The sequence below is a fragment of the Puccinia triticina genome, chromosome 2A (assembly GCF_026914185.1).
Source record: "Puccinia triticina chromosome 2A, complete sequence".
NCBI classification, from domain to species: Eukaryota; Fungi; Basidiomycota; class Pucciniomycetes; order Pucciniales; family Pucciniaceae; genus Puccinia; species Puccinia triticina.
In genome coordinates, this window is record NC_070559.1 from 3,102,826 (window position 1) to 3,123,854 (window position 21,029).

At 48.5% G+C, this 21,029-nt stretch overlaps 5 protein-coding genes across 5 annotated transcripts; 3 read left to right on the forward strand and 2 right to left on the reverse strand.

Moving 5' to 3' along the window:
- Positions 1-4,031: 4,031 nt before the first annotated feature.
- On the forward strand, positions 4,032-5,271 carry PtA15_2A312 (uncharacterized protein; the record flags this gene model as incomplete). The annotated part of the gene is made up of 3 exons (XM_053166321.1): positions 4,032-4,699; positions 4,809-4,955; positions 5,043-5,271. 3 exons carry the CDS (start codon positions 4,032-4,034, stop codon positions 5,269-5,271), a joined length of 1,044 nt encoding a protein of 347 aa, XP_053017554.1.
- A 719-nt stretch (positions 5,272-5,990) lies between these two features.
- PtA15_2A313 (uncharacterized protein) lies at positions 5,991-6,537 on the reverse strand (the record flags this gene model as incomplete). The annotated part of the gene is made up of 2 exons (XM_053166322.1): positions 5,991-6,260; positions 6,346-6,537. The coding sequence occupies 2 exons, from the start codon at positions 6,535-6,537 to the stop codon at positions 5,991-5,993; spliced, it is 462 nt and encodes a 153-aa protein (XP_053017555.1).
- A 1,372-nt stretch (positions 6,538-7,909) lies between these two features.
- PtA15_2A314 (uncharacterized protein) lies at positions 7,910-8,409 on the forward strand (the record flags this gene model as incomplete). The annotated part of the gene is made up of 4 exons (XM_053166323.1): positions 7,910-7,979; positions 8,033-8,133; positions 8,195-8,233; positions 8,308-8,409. The coding sequence occupies 4 exons, from the start codon at positions 7,910-7,912 to the stop codon at positions 8,407-8,409; spliced, it is 312 nt and encodes a 103-aa protein (XP_053017556.1).
- A 903-nt stretch (positions 8,410-9,312) lies between these two features.
- On the forward strand, positions 9,313-12,376 carry PtA15_2A315 (uncharacterized protein; the record flags this gene model as incomplete). Its single annotated transcript, XM_053166324.1, has 6 exons — positions 9,313-9,595; positions 9,683-10,722; positions 10,823-11,228; positions 11,286-11,714; positions 11,780-11,820; positions 11,933-12,376. 6 exons carry the CDS (start codon positions 9,313-9,315, stop codon positions 12,374-12,376), a joined length of 2,643 nt encoding a protein of 880 aa, XP_053017557.1.
- A 5,034-nt stretch (positions 12,377-17,410) lies between these two features.
- Positions 17,411-20,669, reverse strand: PtA15_2A316 (uncharacterized protein; the record flags this gene model as incomplete). Its single annotated transcript, XM_053166325.1, has 5 exons — positions 17,411-17,647; positions 17,737-18,892; positions 18,959-19,387; positions 19,470-20,433; positions 20,522-20,669. 5 exons carry the CDS (start codon positions 20,667-20,669, stop codon positions 17,411-17,413), a joined length of 2,934 nt encoding a protein of 977 aa, XP_053017558.1.
- Positions 20,670-21,029: the final 360 nt, after the last annotated feature.

The following is a 21,029-nucleotide window of genomic DNA, read 5'->3' on the forward strand; positions in this document are numbered from 1 at the left end:
TTTGGGGGTGTGTGTGTGGGGTGGTGAGATGTCAAAAAGAAATTGAGGTGTCACAGGAGCTATTTGGGAGCTCAGGTGTTGCTATTTTTGGCGCCACCTGAGCTCCTGAGTGAGCTCCCAATGCTCCTATCACCCCGGATAGCAACCCAGGTGGCCCTTGAATTTGTCATCATAAGAGCTAAATGTCAGATAGCACCACAGGATAGCACCTGCGGTGGAGTTTCTCTAAGAATTTTGTCTGCTCATGCAGCCTGCAGTAAGGTTTATGCATGGTGAATTGCTTCCAAAGAGGAGCTTCCCACCAGAACCTGGTTGAGCTTAACAAAGCTTCCCAGTGAGGCAGCCATATCAGGATTTTTTCACTTTTTTTCCTTTTTTGTAAATCAACCATCAGCCCGCAGAGGTTACCCTTCTGTACTTAAGAAGTGCTCTGCAGTGTGCTTCTTCTAATGCAATTTAGGCCTTGTAGCTGCCAATATAAGGCCTGATCTTTGTGTTTGAAATTTTTGAACACCGAGAAAAGCAAACCATATTGAGAGAGAGATGTTTTTTAAATCCACATGGCTTTGTATCAAAAGCTTTCTCAATATATTGAAAGGCAGTGGAATACTGCATTCTTGCTTGCATCAGCTGACCTGCATCTCAAAAAGAGTCCTATTTCTAGCCGCTCTCCGGGCCATGAACCAAGAGCTATCTGTCTCACCACCCCAAAAAGCAAGGCAATATGCCCACATTGCCATGATTAAAACAGTGTTATTACACATGGATAATCCATTCTTGACACAAGTTGAACCTAGGTGTTCCATAAGCTTAACCCATTGGTTACACAATTTTAACCCATATGTTACAGAGCTTTAACCAGGGATGGTTTTGGCCTGGTACTTCCTGGTGCCGGCAGGTGGTTGGTTTTTTGATAAAATATATAGGTCCCTGGGTATGGCCTGTCCACACACAACCTTAGCCCCCTATTTTTAATCATGGTGGTCAGGGGACTTTTTTTGGTATAAACTAAATCTGAGCTGGCTGTCATCCAGTTCATATCATGGACTTGGCCCCTGTGGATGGGGATACGCCAAGCAAGGGCTTTGGCACGGAGGCAAGCAGCTCCAAACTTAACCCAAGTCCCTTGCTGCTGCGGGCGTCTGGTCTTGCAAAGCAAGCCTCCAATAGCCCTCGGCAGGAGGGACTTGCGCGCTATCGCCCCTTTTTGGTGTGCCAAGATTCTGAGTTTGGCTAGGTGGTTTCTCCAAACCATCACAGCTTCTTGCCCTCAAAACTTAAAAGCCTAAAAATTTGCTTGGCACAAAGCCTTGCATCTTGTGTGTCATCCCACACAATCTGAGTTGTGTTACATCACCTTTTCAAGGTTAAATAAATTATCAAAGTGAATAGAATCTTGGAGCTTACTGAAGCCAAGTAACAGAAGGGATCCATGCTGATCCGTGCTCAATGACTTAATACATACATATTTTTTTTGACTTACAGTCAACGTACAACGCCCTGGATGACTGGTATAGACCGTTCATTGAAGGGATGTGTACAACCTCTCAATGACCAGTCTGTGCCGGTCATTGAGGGGACTTGACAATCTTGGTGGCCGGGATCAACCGGTCATCAAGGGGATACAGCCCTCTCAATGACTGGCACAGACTGGTCATTGAGGAGACTCGATACTCTCAATGGCCAGTACAGACCGGCCATCAAGGGGACTTGACACTCTTGATGACTGGGATCAACCGGGCATTGAGGGGACTTGACACTCCCAATGACCAGTATGTACCGGTCATCAAGAGAGAGGACTCAACCATCTCAATGACCGGTACTGTACCGTTCATCGAGAGGGTTTTATCCTCTCAATGACCGGCACATACGGTCATTGAGAGTGTTGAGTCCTCTCAATAACCGGCAGATACCGTACTAGCAAGCACAGTCCTCAAGCTAGCTGCGTGTCAAACACGCTATGTATTAATCAGAGAGTCCGTGCTCTCATTTTGTGATTGATTTCTGCAAGTCTGAGTTATAGACTCGGTAACAGTCTTAAAGTTTATTTGTCTTGTTTAGTTTTTCAAGACTTACTTCTATCAGTACATAAAGAAAGAAAAAAATACAAGGCTCAGCACTTGCATGTTGAGCTGATCTGTAGCAAAAAAAAAAGCTTATTATGGAATCAGGGAGGTACAAGGGGAAAGGTGAAAAGAGGGGTGAAAAACCCATTCTCCGTGTGCCAGAATGGGGAGGTGCGGTGCAAGTCCCTCCTGCCAAGGGCTATCGGAGGCTTGCTTCGCAAGACCAGACGCCCGCAGCAGCGAGGGACTTGAGTTAAGTTTGAAGCGGCTCTGTGGTTCCCGGAAGAGAGTCCCTTGAACCACACAGAAAACTCATGAGCATGTGTGGATGAGAAGATACCTGACCCCTGGGTCAGCTGCCTTGATAACTTCTCCTTGGACAGCCTGCACAGGGCAGCAAAGACAGGAGGACTGGAAAGCAGGCACACATTTTGAGAGCAAGTGCAGCCAGCACACCACCCTTGTTACCTGCCAAGGCGGAACCCAATGCCCATTTTCTGGTACCCTTACCCGTGGCGCCCCCCTTCCCGCTGGCCGCTGGTGGCTGTTGGCTTGCTGGCGGTCAAAGCTTCTTGACGGCATATTGCTGCTATGCTCACCGGTGTTTGATTGGTCAAGCCTCAGGCATGTTTGCCGTCAAATTGACCAGGCAAGTTAACATAACTTGCCTGAAGTCGAGTCAACTCCACCTGAGCTTGAGTGTCGGCGGGGGTGTGGTCAGATTGGCGGCAATTTGACAGCGCGGGGGTCAATTTGACGGGCAAAACCCGAACTTATCCAAGTCCCTCCGAGGAGGGCCCGACGGGCCCTCCGTGCGGAGGTCGCGCTGCGCGCGACCTCCTCGGAGGGACTGCGTTAAGTTCGGGCAAAACCTAAAATCGTGCAACCGCCGTGTCAATTTCCTGGCTTTTCCATACGGTGCAAAACAAACAGCAAGTCATTGTTGGTTCAGGAGATGAAGAATTGTCTGTCAGCATAATCAATCCAAGCTAGCATCCGCGTTATCGAGTTCGTAGCATCTGCCATGACTCATGAGGGACCTCATATACTTACGCATGCTCAACGCTCGTCAGCGGAAGCCTACATACCAACGGGAATAAAATTACAAGCTGACTGGACCTGCCGGATCTGGTCATTCCGGTGTAATACGCGTGTAAGAAGTTGGCACCTATTCCCGAGCTTGAAGTGACTAAGCCTTCCTTCCAGAGCATGACTCTCAAGGCCAGGGCAGCTAGGTTTGATTTTCAATCGGGTTTCTTTCATCGGTTGGTAGCGTCTGGTAGCCTCTGCCCATTGACGATTCGGAAGTCGAGGTCAGCTCAAAGCTCGTTGTGGATATAGTTGAAGGCAACCTTGGAAACCGAGTGATTTTGACTCCGTTGAGCTCTCGATGAGACGCACTTGGACACCACGAAAAAGGACTCGTCAGCAGCTGGTTGTTGCAGGTGACTGATAAGACTACGGGACGGGTAAGATGAACACGATGACAGTTTTGATGGATCGAGATTAGTTCCCCCATTCATCCAACCTAGCACCCCCCTCATCTGTATGGATTAGCAGGTTCACACATTAAACCTCACCTTCTCAATTCGCCTGAGCTAAATCCGATTCCATCTCCCGACTGGCTCAATCCTCGATAAACTCAGCGAGAATCAGTTTAGACTAAACTGTTGTTATCCCTCCACTAGTACCTACGCAATTCTTGGCCATCATTCATTTCCCTATCTTTTCTTTGCACCTCCTGTGCCATCTATGTCAGCCCATTTGCCATGCCATCGCAAGCCAAATTTTCATCAGACCAATTTATTCCTTGTGAAGATCAACCCTCATGAACATTCACTGCGGTAGGGTAATACATCCAAAATCCACAAACATCAATCTTCGCCATCGAACAAGCTGTTCCGTAAACTACCTCTTCAGACCCGTTTCTACCAAATCACCAGCAGCAAAGAAGTGGCCACTTCAATGCGTCAGCTGAAGGCTGCTCATGTAGCTTTCAGCCTTTTCTTCTTAACGAGTAACATATGCTCCTCAGGAAACAACCCCTGCCGGTGCGGCGAGTCCCAGTTTGGAAGTCGAAATGTCGATGCCAACGCCACTGACGCGCGTAAACGTATTACAACCGCACCTGATCCGAACACCTCTGTCCAACCACTTTCTCAGGAAATACCAACTTCGCCCGTTGATGAGCTACCTGCCGGTGGGGTTTCCTCAGGGGGACTGCTGCCTTCTTCGCGCGGATCATCAACCCGCAAAAATACAGGGCCTGCCTATGGGCTTCCTGCGGGGGCGAATATCTCTGAAAGCAATATCCTTCCTCTCCCTACATCCAAGCAATCTGGCGGAGCTCCTTTGATTCAGGCTGGATCGTCTGACTCTCCAGCACAGCCCACTCCCGCCGTGAGGGGCTCTGCAAGTGGCGTACCAGATGCTAATCTTTCCACAAATTTGCCGCCGAAAAAAAACGGAACCGCTTCGCAAGCTCCAGGAGACTTGACTCCAGCACGCCCATCTGGCACTGATCAGGCTCGCATCAACGGTTCAGTAACTCCTACTGGTTCATCGTCAAACCTGACCTCCAACATCCTTCCCTCAAACTCGTCATCTTTACCCCCAAAAAAGACACCGACTTCGTAAGCTACTTGGGTTTTTCCTACATCGATATTTTTTGCTTTTTGGTCATAATTACTAACTTTATTTGACTGAATACCTAATTGCGGCCTGAAATTTGCGGGATTACAGTCCAACTTCAGCTGAGCATTCCCAAGGAAAGACCGGCAAACCCACCGAGGACCAAAAAACAGCCATTGTTGTGAGCTCTGTCTTGCTCGGGGCGTTATTAATTCTTGGCGTCGCACTGGCTATTACGAGACGGAAGCTTAATAAAAGGTGTGAAATTTCGACATCTTATCACTCATCTGATGTGAGCAAACCATTGATCATTCGATTTCTTTTTTTGGTAATCTCATTTCACAGGGAGGAACTTAAACGACAAGAGGAAGGTACTCTGCAAGCAACGCCTGGCGAGCTTGGAAAACGCGGGACGGTCATGGTCGGTCGGGGCTTGGAGTCGTCTCATGGGCTTACCAGCTCGGGAGGATGGCTTGACAGTCGGTCGAGCGAGTTTGGAGCTACCAGGACGCTATCCGTATCGTCTTCTTCAACTAGCGCAGATAGCATTGAGGCTGAGTTGAACCCCGCTTGATATGATGGAAAATTTCGTTTCTTGAAGCGTTTGGTCTTGGGTGTAATGCTGTAAATTGTATACATATTAAACGGAGATACAATCTCGGGAGTAATGGTTGAGTGAAGCTTGGATAAATAAATAGTTAACCTTACAAAATTCGGTAGATTCAATATCAACTTGACATCAATATACCTTTCCTAATGTTTTCACTACCGTTTCTTCTGTTTCTTGATTTTTGATTTGCTTTCTATTTTTATTCTGATGACATGTATGAAATTGATGGACTATATGGACTATGTAGACTGCGCAAAGTCTTAAACTGGGCACAAGCGTCGCACGTCGCGCTATTCTATTTCCTACTGCTGCAGAGGTCAGGTGCTCCATGATTAAAAATGTTTGAAGCGACTGCTTGGCGTCGTGCGGAGGTTGGGACTATGCCCCGCTCATATTTGTACTAAGAGGATCAGTACTTGAGGATGACGAAAATTGATTAAGCTTTGGTAGAAGCTTTTCGGGCCCGGTTAATTAGCCGTGTTCATCTAATCAGATTCATGTTAGAATATAACATCCTCTCTTTCAGCCTTAGTGATAAAATTTTGTAGAGAACATCTTGCTTTCAAATGCATCCGCCAAGTTGATTGTTAAATACTAATGGTAATTGATTGCCAAGCCATCTGTCTAAATAATCTTAAGCTTATAAACAAGAAATATACAATGAGACAAACGTGATACAAATTTTATCTAGACGCTTTTGCTTTTGCCGGTTGACCCGTCGTAGCCGCTGCACCTGCCGATCCTCCTCCGTTGACTTGGCCGACCTTTTCGAGATATTGGATTACCAATTGGAAGACGGTTCCAGTGGCACCTTCAGGGACCTTTTCGTCCAGAAATCCAAAGACTGCATTGGTGAAGCTCTGTCGCACTACCTGGGGACTAACCGCTCCGGCTGGTGGGGGTGGTAATTTGTCGTTCGCGGATGTTTTGCCTACTCCTTGTTTCTCGAGATTCTAAGAGCCGCCGTCTCATCAGATCATCGACCCAACAACAACTCGAAACGAAGGCCATAAAGCTGAGAAAACCCGCGCAACATACCTGGAATACCGATGCAACCTCTGTGGTATCACCCTCTGAACCTGATGATGTGCCCGGGGGACTAGGTGTGACTGGGGGAGTTGTGACTGGGGGAGGTGTGCCTGGGGGAGGTGTGACTTGTGCCGAAGCTTGTTGGAAAGAGCAACTAATAAAAACAGCAATAACGCAGATGAACAGAGGCACGAATTGCATCTTAATAGTTTTAATTGAAGAGATTTATCGGTTGCTTGGGATTATTTATGTAGATAGAGCTGAGAGGGAGGGAGACGACTTTGCTTTCGAGTAACTGACTTCAACTGCTCTGCAGAAAATAAGGAAATCAAAAGGTATGGATGGAAGCGTTGAATGGAATGGATGAGGTGGATGGGATGTTCGCCAACTGACAGCTCAGACGTTGCCCTTATGTAGTGCTAAAACCAGGTCGGTAACTCCCTTCTTACTACTGCTTCTGATGTTCAGCACGGCAAGATTCAACATGAATTCCCTAGCCATGGCCAAGAGACCATCAAGGCATGGCCCTGGAACCGCCATGCCGCGTCTTAACCTACCTAACACCATGACGCTGAGTGAAAGCAAGACGGACTTGTCAACCCACCTCACTGGTCACGACGAGCTACACCTCTTCTTCCTTCACACATACGAGTGATCCACTAATTATCCCCAAGGTGTGATGGGTTATTTCTCAACTACGCAGAATTAGTCAAGCTGAATAATGCTCAAGGGTAGCAGGGAAACTTGTACATACCACCCAGTGAAGCACGATAACATGGTAGGTTGTGCTTTGGCTTGCCTATGTTTTCCTGACCTTGATTAAGTACTTGGCATCGTCATCAGCCCTGATAGTCTTCGAAGCCCGGCCTAAGCAGCACCAACAAACAGAAAAAAGGTCACACCATAGGTACTGCTACGAGCCTAGCAGTATTCCTTCCGCATGGCGAGTTTTTCCAGCTGTTTTCGTCAACACTACCGGAGGCCAGCCCATGGCGAAGTCGCAGCTTCTACATAACATTCGACAGCACTTGGCACCTAATGAGCTAGGCGTTGGCCTTTGCTACTGTCGCGCCCCCTTTCGCCGACCATCCACTACGAAGCCAACCAACTTTACTAAGCCACTCTTATCAATGGCACTCTTCGATGGAGGGATTAGGCGCTAGTTGTACCTGCGGCCTGATCAAGAGATTTACGAAATTAATATTCTCAGTCCTTTCTAGCGTCATCACGTCGCATTGTGTGATAAGCTTGGGGGTACGAAAGATGCACATTGTCATGAGGAAGCTTTCCATGTGGTGCTTGATTTTTTAGGGTCTTGAGTGGCACACATGTTTGATGTTTAAGACTTTCGACTCGATCCTGTATCACGCTTGCAAACACCATTGCGGAACAAGGAGATGGGGCAATTGTTGATAGCTGGGGGTGGCTCAGGGAAATCCCCGCCAAACTCCTTAATTCTCGAGGCCCGCGGGGTGGACATCGCGCGTAAGTCTCCGGTCGGCGCAATGCGACCCATGCCTTAGGACTCCGCCCGGAGGGAATCACACAGTTTAGATCCGCGCCGATCCGCGGTATGCCAGAGCTCGCTTATTTATGTGCCGGAGGACTAGCGGGGACTGCGCCCAAGTTCGAACAGCAGGATAGTTAATGTTTTAAGGTGTTATCAGCAGCAGTGCCGGCTCATACCATCCTACAGTCGACCCGCCCACCTCCGGCGCAGACACTGACCCGTACGCTGCAACGCACTTCTTGAAGAGCACGCACGAGATCCGGATGATTACCTCGGGCCATATACACGTGTAGTGGCGTGGCAGCCTGAGCGTACAGGCAACGGAGGATTGTTCGGCCACCGCCACAGGCCGCACCGGCACCATTCCGGGCGCAGAAGGCGCATCCGGTACGTGGGTGGGCGTGATTAGTTCGTTCAATATGCTCGGATATTTGTTCTCTCTTATCTCTGTACCCATCCAGCCACCCCCAATCCCGTCCCTCGAGTCTCGAGCCGGCGCCAGCGGCCTCCGTTTGGACCCGATAACACGTGTTTACGTCATGAAAGTCTCCCCCGGCCTTTAAACTTGAATAGTTTTTATGTATGCAACTGCTGAACTGCTCAGCGAGCGCTTGAAAATATGCATTTATTTGCTCGAGCTGTGGCAGTTGGACCAGCGGCGGAACCAGCCAACACTCTTGAGGCCAGGAGACACCACGACCAGCAGTGCACCCGAGGGGTACATTGGCTGCCGGCTTTTTTCGTTTTCGTTTTTTTTAATTAGTCGTTAGACCAATCCAATCGAAAATACCAACAAGCTGAGCCTGTACGAAATATCTCCCATACAAGTTTCCAAACCAACCAAAACCACATCACAACCAGGCATTCGCTAGACCCGGCAGCGACAAGAACCCAGTCCAGGGTGGACACAGAAGAAAAAGAAAAGAAAAAAAGAACCCACGACGAAATAACTGAACTGCGTATGTAGCGGACTCCAATTCACCTGTCAACCCATCCAATCTTTGTACATACAGTCCTATCGAATGTCCGGACTCCATACCAGCGCCGTATAGAGAACTTTCTACATACGATCCCTTCCAGAGGACAGAGGAGCCGAAGAGTAATCGATTCTTTCGCCGAAAACCTCCGATATCCAGAATCAATGACGTTCATCTTGTCCTGAGTTTCCAAACAAACCACCATTAATAAATCCTTTTTTTCATATTCAAATACTCCAGGAAATCCACACATCAGCAGGACCATGATCTACTGAAGAACTGCTCCCGTGCCCTTCCATCCCTCCTCAGATCAATCAACCAACTCGAAAAGGAGAGAGAGAGGCAGAGAGAAGACCTCTTTTGTTTGAATTATCCTTCCTCCCTCCAAACCAACTACATCCATAAACAAAAGACTAGACCCAGAGGGACTCGCAAGAACACCGATCCGCACTAGAACATCCAACGCACGAGTGCTGGACTTGAAAACCGATGCAGTCGATTCGCCATCCACAGCCCTACCCCGTCCTCCCCTCCCAACTCCAGCCAAGCCACCATGCCCATCATCCGCCCCCAGCCCAGGACAGTCGCACCCAGCTATTCGTCAACAACCTCCCCTTCCGCGTCCGATGGCAGGACCTCAAGGATCTTTTCAGGAAGGCCGGCACCGTCCTCCGCGCCGACGTCTCCTTGACTCCCGACAACAGGAGCAAGGGCTTCGGTACGGTCTTGTTTGCCAACAGGAACGATGCCTTCAAGGCCATCGAAATCTACAGTCAGTCTATCTCTACCCATTCAGGGAGATTGATAGAACAAGCTCTGATACACCCTCTTTTCATCCCTACACTTCATGTGCCTCAAGATGGATTCAGCTGGCAGACACGAATCCTCGATGTTAAGCTCGATCAACAGGACCCTACTGGTGCATTTGGAATGGCAGCAGCAGCGGCAGCCTGTCCAGCCCCGTCATCCCAGCCGAAGAACTACCATCAGCATCCACATCCGCCGTATCAGCAATATCCTCAAATGACAGCTGTCTCCCAACATAATCACAACCATTATACACAGCCTCACAACTCACTCCAGCTCCCCTTGTCCACCGGAAATCCTAGCAACGCCCAACAGCAAAACCGGAACGGACCGGGTGGTACTACTAACACCACTCTTGCGGGCGACCCTCATCAGTCATCCTCATTGGCTCATCCTCATCACTCCCTCTCGCCAGCTCAGCTGCCTAGCGTCATACCGGCCCAATCCTCGACCCCCTTCCCTGCCGGACAGCATTCAAACTCCGAGTCGCTCAACCCAGCCACCAATAAAACTGTTCATAGCTACCAAAAGCACCAGCACTCCCAATCACTCATACCCTTCTCAGACCTACCGCCCAACCTGTCCCAGTCAGTCTTCACCCCCTTGCCCAGAACCTCGGCCCATCGGCCCTCGCGCTCGGTCCAACTCTCTAATCCGCATCCCCCGAGCAATCCTGCTACATCCTCCACCGCCAGCCCTTCTCAAACACCCCCGAGTCGGCCCCTCGATGTCCATCAGCCCGCCTTCCAGCCCGGCTCAAGCTCCTTGAACCAGGCTCTCGCCCACCTTCAAATCTCCACCGTCCAACCCGCCTTGCCCTGCGTCACCATCTCGACGGCCCCTCCCGACTCCAGCTCCTCCGTCTCCTCTGCCCCCGTCGACACTTCTTCCCCCGTCTCCTCGCCTGCTGGCTCGGTTTCTCATCATTATTCGGGTGCCACTCACTCCTCGCTCGTTGGCTCCAACTCTCAGCATGATGGCCCCAACATTCACCATCCATCGATGCCTCCATTTCAACACTACGGCCCCCCACACTCTTACCCGCCTCACCACATACCTGGTACCACGCTCAATCATGCGCCTTACTCCACCGTAAGTTTATATCTAACTCAAGTCTTTGGTCGATGGATGAAGAAATGCCACATATACGAAATGAGCTAAGCAAACTTATTTCCCCTTCCTCCCCACACAGGTCTACAGCCAGAATAGTGGCCCAGCATGCCGACTTTTGTTTGTTGGCAATTTGCCATTCAACCTCCAATGGCAAGACTTGAAGGACCTATTCCGACAGGCGGGGAACATTCTGAGGGCGGATGTGGCGACGACAGTTGAGGGGCGGAGTCGGGGCTTTGGGACGGTGCTGTTTGCGACCGCGGAGGACGCATTGAAGGCCCTGGAGATGTACGACGGATACGAGCTCAAGGGGCGGGCGTTGAAAGTGCGCTTCGATCAGCTCACCCATCCCGGCTCTGCCGCGCCTGGGCCATGGCCTGAACATGCCACGATCCCGCCTCCTCACTTCCACCCGATCCATCACGGCCAATACCAATCCAATCACCCGCTGGTCCAGGAACCCAAATCACAAACGGATGAGACAGGTGAGCGCCCACAGATTGAGTGTAATCTCCCAATTGATGCTGACCCCTGTCCGCCAGAAGACTATTCCATATACGGCTCAACAAACAGTGCCGAAGAAAAGCGGGACGAGCCCCTGTGGGCCCCGGAACCTGTGAGGCCCAGTGTGCGCGTGAGTGTGCCGACGATCGTGCCGCCAGCGCTGAGTCCGATTGCGTCGCGGCGGTCGAGCTACTTCAAGCCGACGAACGGATCGTCGGAGTACTCGCAGACGAGCTCGGATGGCGGGCAAGGGACGAACGGGCGATCAGGGGGCGGGCCGGAGCCGATTGGACACCCCGCGAACCAGCCTCGGCCGCAGACGATTCCGATGCCGCCGCCCTACGCCCCCGGCCTGGTTTCGCCCGCCCTGCCGAAGACGATCCAGATGACACCCTCGATGCCCGCGTTCTCCTTCCAGCCTTTCATGCCGGCCACGCCGCCGCTGCTCCCGAACTTCTTCTCCCCGGGCATCGGCCCCCCGCCCACGCCGCCCTACGGCCGCGACAGCCACACCCCGCCGCCGCCTGTCCAGGCCGCCAAACCGGTCCACTCGCCGCTCGGCTACAACCCGATGTTCCCGAGCGAGCCGGGCTCGGAGGACGGGGTGGCGGCGGAGGCGGAGGGCGGACTGCAGCCGCTGGCGACGGACGACGACGACGAGGGCGACGAGGAGCGGGGCGGCGAGACGAAGCCGATGGACTCGAACGTCGATTGGGGCTACCAGAGCGCCTCACTCGCAAGCAACCGACGAACCTCGCTGTTTGTCGGCCGATCGCGGCCCCCGCAAGGCGTCCCCTCGCCGGCCCGTCTGGCCCCCCGCGGCGGATTCGCCGGGCGTCGGTTGCTCGGAGGCGTCGGCGAGGAGGCCGATGAAGACGGACTGCTGGGACCCGAGTGCGCCAGTCGCAGAGCCAGCTTCGACGTCTCTAGTCTCTTCAACTCCCAGCAACCCTCCCCGCCCACCAAACTCGCCAAACAACGCCCCTCCGATATCCTCATCTCGTGCCCCGATAAAGACCCCTTGAAACCTGCCTCGCTTCCTCCCCCCGCTACCGATCTCAATAATATCGAGAGGGTCGATCTCGTCGGCCTCGGATTCGTGGACTCTATTTGGACTGACAAGCAATGATCTTTTTTCGTGCTTTTCTTTTCCCCTTTTTTTCTTCTGAAAACAGACCTTTTTCATAAGCTTAGGAGATTGTGTCTTGCCTTTCCTGTTTGAATCTGATTCCACAAACAAAAATGTCCCTGCAGCTCATCTACTAAGACATGAACACAAAAGGAAATCATGTAGGATATCTTCTCTTTTTTTTGGACTCTTTCTGCTTCGTTTTCTATTCATCAATCTTAACTTAGGAAATAATGTCGTCATGGTTTTGTGTGTCCACTTTCTCTCTCCCCCTCTTGTTGTGTTTTCTTTTAGTTGTCTTGGGGCCGCCGTTCTCCGTTCATCTCTCCTCTTTCCAACATTTCTTGATGTGTATTCTCCTACTTGTTTTCTACGGCTACAATCCTGTTTCATTTTTTCGGATGTTGTTTTTCTTGTGGGCCCATTCTCTTCTCCTTGACTTTAGATTGGACATAATCCCCATTGACACATAAATAGATAAATAAGTCTCTTGGAATCTATGACAAAATCCAACAACCACATGTGAATATGTCTGTAAATAAGCTGCAAGCAATGATGATGATCCATCCTTCAAATTTCCTTCAAGTTGTACATACATACAAGTTTGTAATTACACAAAGTACCCAGTTGATATGTTTTTTTTCTTTGCCTTGCTCTATGTACGTCTCTTAAAGTGAACTATGTACATCTGTGTGGTATTTAACAGATTAGAACTTTGTTTGTCCGGATCCCTGTTCCAGCTCAATGGTGTTAGCCCCAGACTCTGCTTGGTTGCCTATCATTGGCATGCCTCTTGAAGCATGGTAATCGGGCGCATTCGGGCTGCCCGCGCGCTAGCCCGGCTTAATCTGCTTCACTTCTGGACAGGCCCGGCCGTTCAAAACACCCCACACGGGCGGTGCGGGCGGGCTTTGAGTGGCGCGGGCCAAGCGGCTAGCCCGCGGGCTAGGTCAAATCAAGGGCACATTTGAAGATCAGAAAGGCACCCACAGTTTTCATTTTTCAACGAGGTCTGTTTAATTGAAAATACCCAACTCTCATTGAGGCAGCAGCGGCAGTTGTCCAGGACCCAGGCCCCATGCATGGACTAATTACACACCGCAAAACACCAAGCCACCTTTTTTTCTTTTCTTTTTTTGGATTCTTCATGGTGAGACCAAGGTCATACCTTAAAATATTTGTATGAAACCATGTCATGATGACACAAGCACATGTTGATTGATTTGCAAGACTGCGCAACCTGTAGCGCAGTCATAATTATTTAGTATTTTTGTGTACGATGAGAAAGGGGCGCGATCCGCAGCTTAGCACCACGGGCGCCTTCGGCTCGCCTCATCGGAGTCTCGGCCTCCGCGGGCTGCATCAAGCTTTGGGGGGATACAATGCTTTTTTGCAAGCCAATGGGTTTTTCCACTTCCCACCAAGAATCATAAAGTTGCTGGTGTGATAGAATGAAAATCAATCAGTCGTGCAAGCCTGAACAAATGAAAAACCTGATCTTTGTATGCGTAAGCACGCTTCTGGCGCGGGTCCAAAGCCGGGTAGCGGAGCGGGGGGAGGTAACGACCGGTGTCCTTCAACGGGCGGAGGACAGACTCTCAAAACTGAATGATAAGTTGAGTGATGAGGCGTCATAGAAAATTCTCATCTAACCATCCGACTGACAGATTGACACGGGATATTCAGATTTGTAGGCCGATGCGTCCACAAGTCCTTGATCACTCGCCGCCGTTTGGGTCCCAGAAGCTTCATACCTACCATTGATACACAGGTTTTGCCTGCAGGTTCAAGTCGGCAAGCAGAAGAAATTGATTTCTTGAGTTGGTTTTTCTCATTTTTTTCCCTTCCTACTCGGCGGGAAGCCACCAAATCTCATTGACGTAGGCTGGACTCCGGGTATGGCAACTGATTGGAGCTGGTGTGTTTATAGGTCATTGGGGAAAAATCAGTACTGAGGAAAGCAATCCAAAAAAGAAGTCCTATGAGTCCTGGAAAGATGAGGGCCAATCTATTGGGCACTATGAAGATCACAATACCTATCATCTAGGAAAAAAACTGAAAAGTGAGGCAATCCAAGATATGATGGGCGACAGGGATTTTGGGCATGACGGTCTGCGTTGGGGGAGGTTAAAACCTAAGAGTTAGCCGCCAACTATTTCCTCTTTCTTCGTGATGTTTGGCGTTAGTTTTGGGAAGACCTGCAGCTGACATTGCGTTCATGAAAACCAAAGCGGAAGGCGATCCGTCGACAGGTTACAATTCCGCAAGACACAATGTTCCAGCTATGATTTCAACCCCTGAAATGGCAAAGAGCCTAGCCTCCACTGTGAAGGAAGAAATTGAAATAAAATCTTTGCCTGAGGGATCTCATACACATAGATTAGAAGGTAACAATGTGTCACACCAGGAGTTACAGACACAAGAGACACCCCAAAATTCAAAAGCAACCAAACATAAATATCAAATAAAAGTTTATTCAACTGTTGACCCCGTTCTCTGGGCCTGGATCTACACAATGAAGCTCAACATATCACAATCACTTTATGATGAACTGATGGCAAATGAAGAAACAATTTCCAGTTTCATTGCAACACTTGCTTCAAGGGTGAAAGGGCTTCCAGGTCACAAGAGCTCTGCTGAGGAATTTGTGTGCAGGGAATCAAACAATATCTTCAGAGAATTTGCTCATCTTCTCTGGTGCATAAATTCAAAATTCATGGAGAGGTTCAACCCCCAGGAAAAAGATTATCTTGCAGAACAAGGGTCCATGTACAGTCACATTGTCAATCTTTTTACTGAATCAAATACATTCAAATTATATAGCCCAATACACAAAGCAACAGAAGAAAATTCTGCCCTTCCAGATCCATCTCTTAAAAGCTTGGTTTTAAGGGCACTCAATGCAAGTTATTCACACCCAATATACAGCATTTTCAAGAAAAGAATTGCTTTTCCATTTGAAGCAGTTTGTCCATATCAAATGCTGATGGCCGAAGCAGCAGTTAACTGTCTGGCTTCTTATTACAAGATGAAAAATTATATTAAGTGGTATGATTTCTTCCACAAAGATTATAATTTCATCTCAGCATTGGCAAGATTTCAAAACTGGTCTCTTGCTCCTTATGAAAACCGAAGAGGAATTGAAAAATTTGAAAGAAGGAGGGGGCTTTTCACCCTGTTTCCATGGGGACCAGAGAGTGGTGTGAAAGTGGAAAACAGTTTAACATATCTTAAGCTGTTTAAGTTAACAAGCAGATTCCAAGTTGAGCAATGGGTCAAATACATATCAAGAAATGAAATTGAAGCCAATAGTTTGACTGGTACCTGCCTTACCAACCTCAAGTTTGCAAATGAAGAGAATTTTCAAACAATTTCTGAAGCAGTATGGGCTATTATTTCACTTTGTGGAAGTAACTATTATAATTTCATCAAGGAAATTGAGGTTGGGAACCATGATCTTGTCATTAAAAACTTGGAGATTTGGAGGGTGAAACAAATAGGTAAACCCCATCACCAATTGGACTCACACACCAGATTGTTAGAAGGTGGTACTTTTTGTCTTGAATTAAAAAAAATTCTTGATTTGATTTGGAAGATAAATGCGCGGTTGATTGAGAGTTTAGGAGGAGAGACTCATGGAGAAATATTCCTCAAAGAGCAAGAAAATCTTGAAAGTGAATTTTATTCCCTCTTTACATCATCAAAGAAAATAGAATCCACTCCAATGTTTTCAGCAATTTCAGAATCAATGAATGAAGAAGAAGTGCAAAAAACTCTTCTTGATGCATTGAATAATTCTGATGAGAGATGTATTTACAAGGGCATAAGAAGTGGTAAAAAGATCTCTCAAAAGGAAATCATAATGACCAAAGCAGCAGTCAAAGTGATATATTACTACTACTTCAAGAATACCTCAAAATGGTCAACAATTTTTTTGAGTGAAGAAAAGTTTGCTCTGAGCTTGGCTCAAGTTGCAAAGAGGGCTTCCAGGGTGGATTTCTATAATAATTGGAAAACTAAATGTTTTCCAGAAATGAAAAAAATGAACCTCTTCCCCTGGAATAGCTACTTCATAAAAACAAAAATAAATGACATGATAATCAGACAGACCTTTCATTCACTTAACTTTTTCAGCATTATTGAGAAGTTTTGATGAATCAAAAATTCCTTCAAATGCTAGTTTCTCCAGATTTTATTTATCAAATAAAATACAACAAGAGATCATAAGGAAAAAATGCAGAAGATTATTTTACAGTTGTGAGCGGTATTCCATGGCACAGCACTGTTGGCAAATAACTCATGCTTTGAATAATCACTGAGTATGTAATACTCATTCTATATTTTCATCATGCACCTTGAAATTACAGAAGCAGTAAAGCATGGAGAAATTTAGTGACAGTCTGTAGGAAAGCCTCAAAAATCATTACCACAACTTGATCAGCTTCAAGTTCAAGCCATCATCTTGGTGTTTACTACATGTGCTTAGGTTTTACTACTTTTCAGTTTCAGATTGATATGCCTGTAGCACAATGTTCAGTAATAACTTTTTTCAACAAGCTCTGTACATGCAGTGGATTGTTGCTTGCAAATGTATCTTTTCTTTTTCTTTTTCTTTTTTTTGTGGCTTGGTATGTAATGCATTTGCATTGCCAACTAAGTTTTGGGTATTTTGTCATTGATTTGGCATTCCATCATCAAGAAAGAAGTGTCAGGTAAGTGCATATCCAAAGTTTCGGTTAAGTCCTTGAGAGTATCAATCTGTTTATTCACATCAATTCTGAGAGTTTGTTGTCAAGGCCTAGAGCGGAACAGCAACACCGCAGGCTTTGTTCTCATGAGCAAAAGTTGGTGGCCCTTTCTGCATGCACAAGTTTTTATTGTTATTTTTATGGGATCAATTTCAAATGAATAGATGATTACAAACCAACCAGGAAAAAAAAAACGAGGAAAACAGTGTAAATTAGCCGATTTGATTTGTAAGGGAAGGGGGGGGGGGGGAGAAGGAGGAATTAGCTGATAGAAGGTACAAAATGATCAAGCAGCAAGGTCTTCGATCATCTTAGATAAAGCGGCAGCAACATGAGGACTAGGACAGCGTTGACGAAGCTCGACAAGCTTAGCAGTTTCGCCGCGATCGGCGCATTCTTCGCCGGCCGTGACCCATTCGCCGCATTTGACATAGAGCTCGACTCGGTTCCGGGCCTCGCATTTGGGCACGTATCGGAGCGCTTCGCGATGACATCCCATTGCAAGCAAGTGATTCACAAACGGCTTCACAATCAAAAAATGGCATGTAGTTAGTGGATACCTGTGCACGAGTTTGTTAGGATGAGCTTCTCAGTCTCCCCATTCTCCCTTACCTCGAATCCGATTGGACTTTTCTTCCCCGACCAGGCCTCCAATCCGTCCCAGTCTTTCAACTCGACCAACGCTTTCATCTTGACGTACCAGAACCGTTTCTCGGGTACTTTAAAGTCAGTCTTGAGCTTGTCGGCCTGCTTGCGCAGTCCCAGCTTGACACACTGTCTGATCGTCTCCGTCAAGCTGGGCATCGTCAGTCCTTTATTGAAAACCATCGCCTCCATGAAATTCTTTTTCAGCTGGTCGTGTGCTGGATTGGAGGGCGCAGCCGGACCTGTGCCGTACGACTTCATGATATCAACGATCAGCGTCTTCTGGAAGGCTAGTAACCGCAAACTCTCGTTTAGCATCCCCTGCTCGAATACCCGCTCTGAATCTTCCTGGAAAAACTTCAGAGCACTCTTGATCTTGCTGAGCTTTAGAGCAAAGAAAGCTTCCCAATCCGTCACTGCTGATGGTGTATAAATCAAAGCCGGGCAGTAGCTTAAGTAACTTTCTTCCAGGCAAAGACATCCACTCTCTGTCCGCCGATCATCTTGGTAGCAAAAATCGCGATACAATTCCCAGTCGGATCCCACACTGATAGATTTCGACGAGACAGGTTCTTTCTCGCTGAGAAAGTTCCGCTCGACACTAGCTTTCGCCCATACTCTGAGAATACTGATAGCTTCATCCTTTCTTTCAACAACGGACAAAAATTCTGCTAGCGGCTTTCGAGCCCGAGTTTCCCAGAGGACAGTTTGGATGAGGTCTGGGTCCAAGCTTTTGATTGATTGTTGGAGGGCTTCTTTTCCTTCGTCCATTCTCATCAGGAGGGGGATTTGCTTGGTGGGTTTCAGCTCATGAGCAAGTAGTTCGGTACAGAGTTTGGTCTTTCCAAGTGACCAGGCGATTTCGGCGATGTCGGCTGGACTGACCCCGTGTCGATCTTTGAGCTTGGAGACAATCCTTCGACAAATCGAGGCTGGACTGGCTGCTGATTTGGAGGCATCATTCGAGGAAGCGGAATCCATGTTCAAAATAAGATTGCGGGCCCAATGACGAAGGACGCCAGCGGGAGATAGGTTCAGAAATTCTGTGAGTCGGAGGGCCAGGAGGTAGTGTGACCTAGCTGTTAATCGCGAGATGAGGTGATCGGGATGATGTGAAATGTATCTACAAAAGCGAGAATGGTTAGTGATGAATCCAGAAAAGACAAAATGAAAAGCCATGAAAACTGACTGTTCATACGTGAGAGGAATCCCGATTTTATAGTCTCTTACTGCATTGAGAACCCTGAGTATCTTGGCCATTTTGACAAACGGCTCGGGGTTATGAACGTCTAGGAAGACTTTTCCAAACGCAGCGGCTTTCATTAGCCGCTGCTGCCATCGAGGCTCGAATTCCCGACCAGCAGCTTGGACGCAGACATCGACGGCCTCGGTCAGTTTCTTGCGAATGTTCCGAATGTGTTCATCCGCTACTCGTGCAGAGTGCTTGTCAAAGTGATCCATCGCATCGAACAAAATCGCCGCAGGTGAGGTCGAGCCGGGTGTAAAGACCATACTAGTACATGAAGCCACCTTCGATAGGGATTCGCATGTGCTTAGAGACAGAATTCGAATGCCATCGATCTCAGTTACCAGATGAATCGAATCATTGAATGTGTATCTGATAGGCCATAGAAATATAGCTGGTGAGTTGCTTGGAGGAATATGGCTAAGAAAGTGTTGGAGGAAGTTCACTTACGCACCTGAGTGATGCACCGAATGGGCCGATCATAAGCAAGCTTTTTTCCCAGGCAATCACGATTGTATCTCCGCCACACCAGACCATTTGAGTGGGCGGGCCATCATTCATGAAGTCCTGTCCACTCTGCTCTAACAGAGAGAACTCGCTCAATTCACGCGAGAAATCAGATGAGACGACCCAAACTGTGTACGGCTTTGGGCTCCCGGGGGCCGTCAGAAGCGCAAGGAATTTTCCATTAGGCGAGGGAACGATCCGGAGAAAGGGCCCTTTGGCGGCGAGCCGTTGGTCGGTGGAGTCCATCGGATCTATGACTACGATTGAGTCTTGACGCGAGGCTAGAATCTGAACGATCCCTGTTGAGCTGGAATGTGGGGGGATGACAGCCCACGCTGTTGGTTTTTCGGCGAGCCCCCCCGAGTCGATTGATTCCCTCTTTCCATTACTTCGGTCTGGATTAAAGATGTGCAGTTGGTTGTCTGAACCTAGCTGTGTTGAGAATGGGTCGGCTAGGTTCAGATTTGAGGCGCCTTGGTTGGAATCCTTGATCGGATTCTCCGAAGGGTCGCCGAACTCGGACAGGGGAGACTCCGGCCAGCCTTTGATTTGGACAAAGGTGAGGTCGGACCTCATGACGACCATGCCATCCGACCAGATGACTGCATCTAGTACACCGATCTCTTCAGTAATTGATCCTAAGGTGTGTTGGGTGTAGGGAAGTAGATCAGCTGGAGCTGACGAGTTGCACGAGATTGGATAGAGACGATAGAATCCATTCGATGAGACGGTGACCAGGGATTCGGCATCTGTGAAGCCGAAACAGACGAGGCTCGAGGGATGGTCCCAGACGACGGTATGGAGGAGTTGGCCCGAGCAAGAGTAGACATGGATGCGGGGTCGGGTGGAGGATGGCATGGATGAGCTGGGGTCTAGGACTGGGATGGGTTTAGAAGTATCGAAAGTCATGGCTGGATGATTTTCAAGGAAGCAAAGATAACAATCAGCAAAGCGGAACAACGATGAGGGTGGTGATGATAATAATGTTGTGCGACCCACCTATAGGACCGGCGAAGGGAGCACCGACGACCCGATAGAAAGACAAGTCGATGACCGGCCACGACATTCGATAGATCTCTTCCTTGCGATAAAAGGCATCCCCGACTTTGTCCCAATTGGCGCTGTGAGGTGTTAGACCGAGCGTCATCGTTCTTCTATTACTCCTTGTTGAATATTACCTTGAGATTGATGAGGAAGGCGGAACGGCGGTTGCGACCGAACCTGACCCTCCCTGCCTGAGCTAACTTTTTCCCGAGCTTAACAAAGCCTCCCAGTGAGGCAGCCCCGCAGGGTCTCTGTCTCACAGAGAGGCTTAGCTGCAAAAACCTGTATCTGGCCTGAGAGCCCCAGGAATATGAGCCTGTATCAGGCTTTTTTTAACTTTTTCCGTTTTTGTAACTCAACCGTCAGCCCGCTGAGGCTGCCCCTCAGGACTTAAGAAGTGCTCGGGAGTGCGCTTCTTCTGGTGCAATTTAGGCCTTGTAGCTGCCAATATAAGGCCTGATCC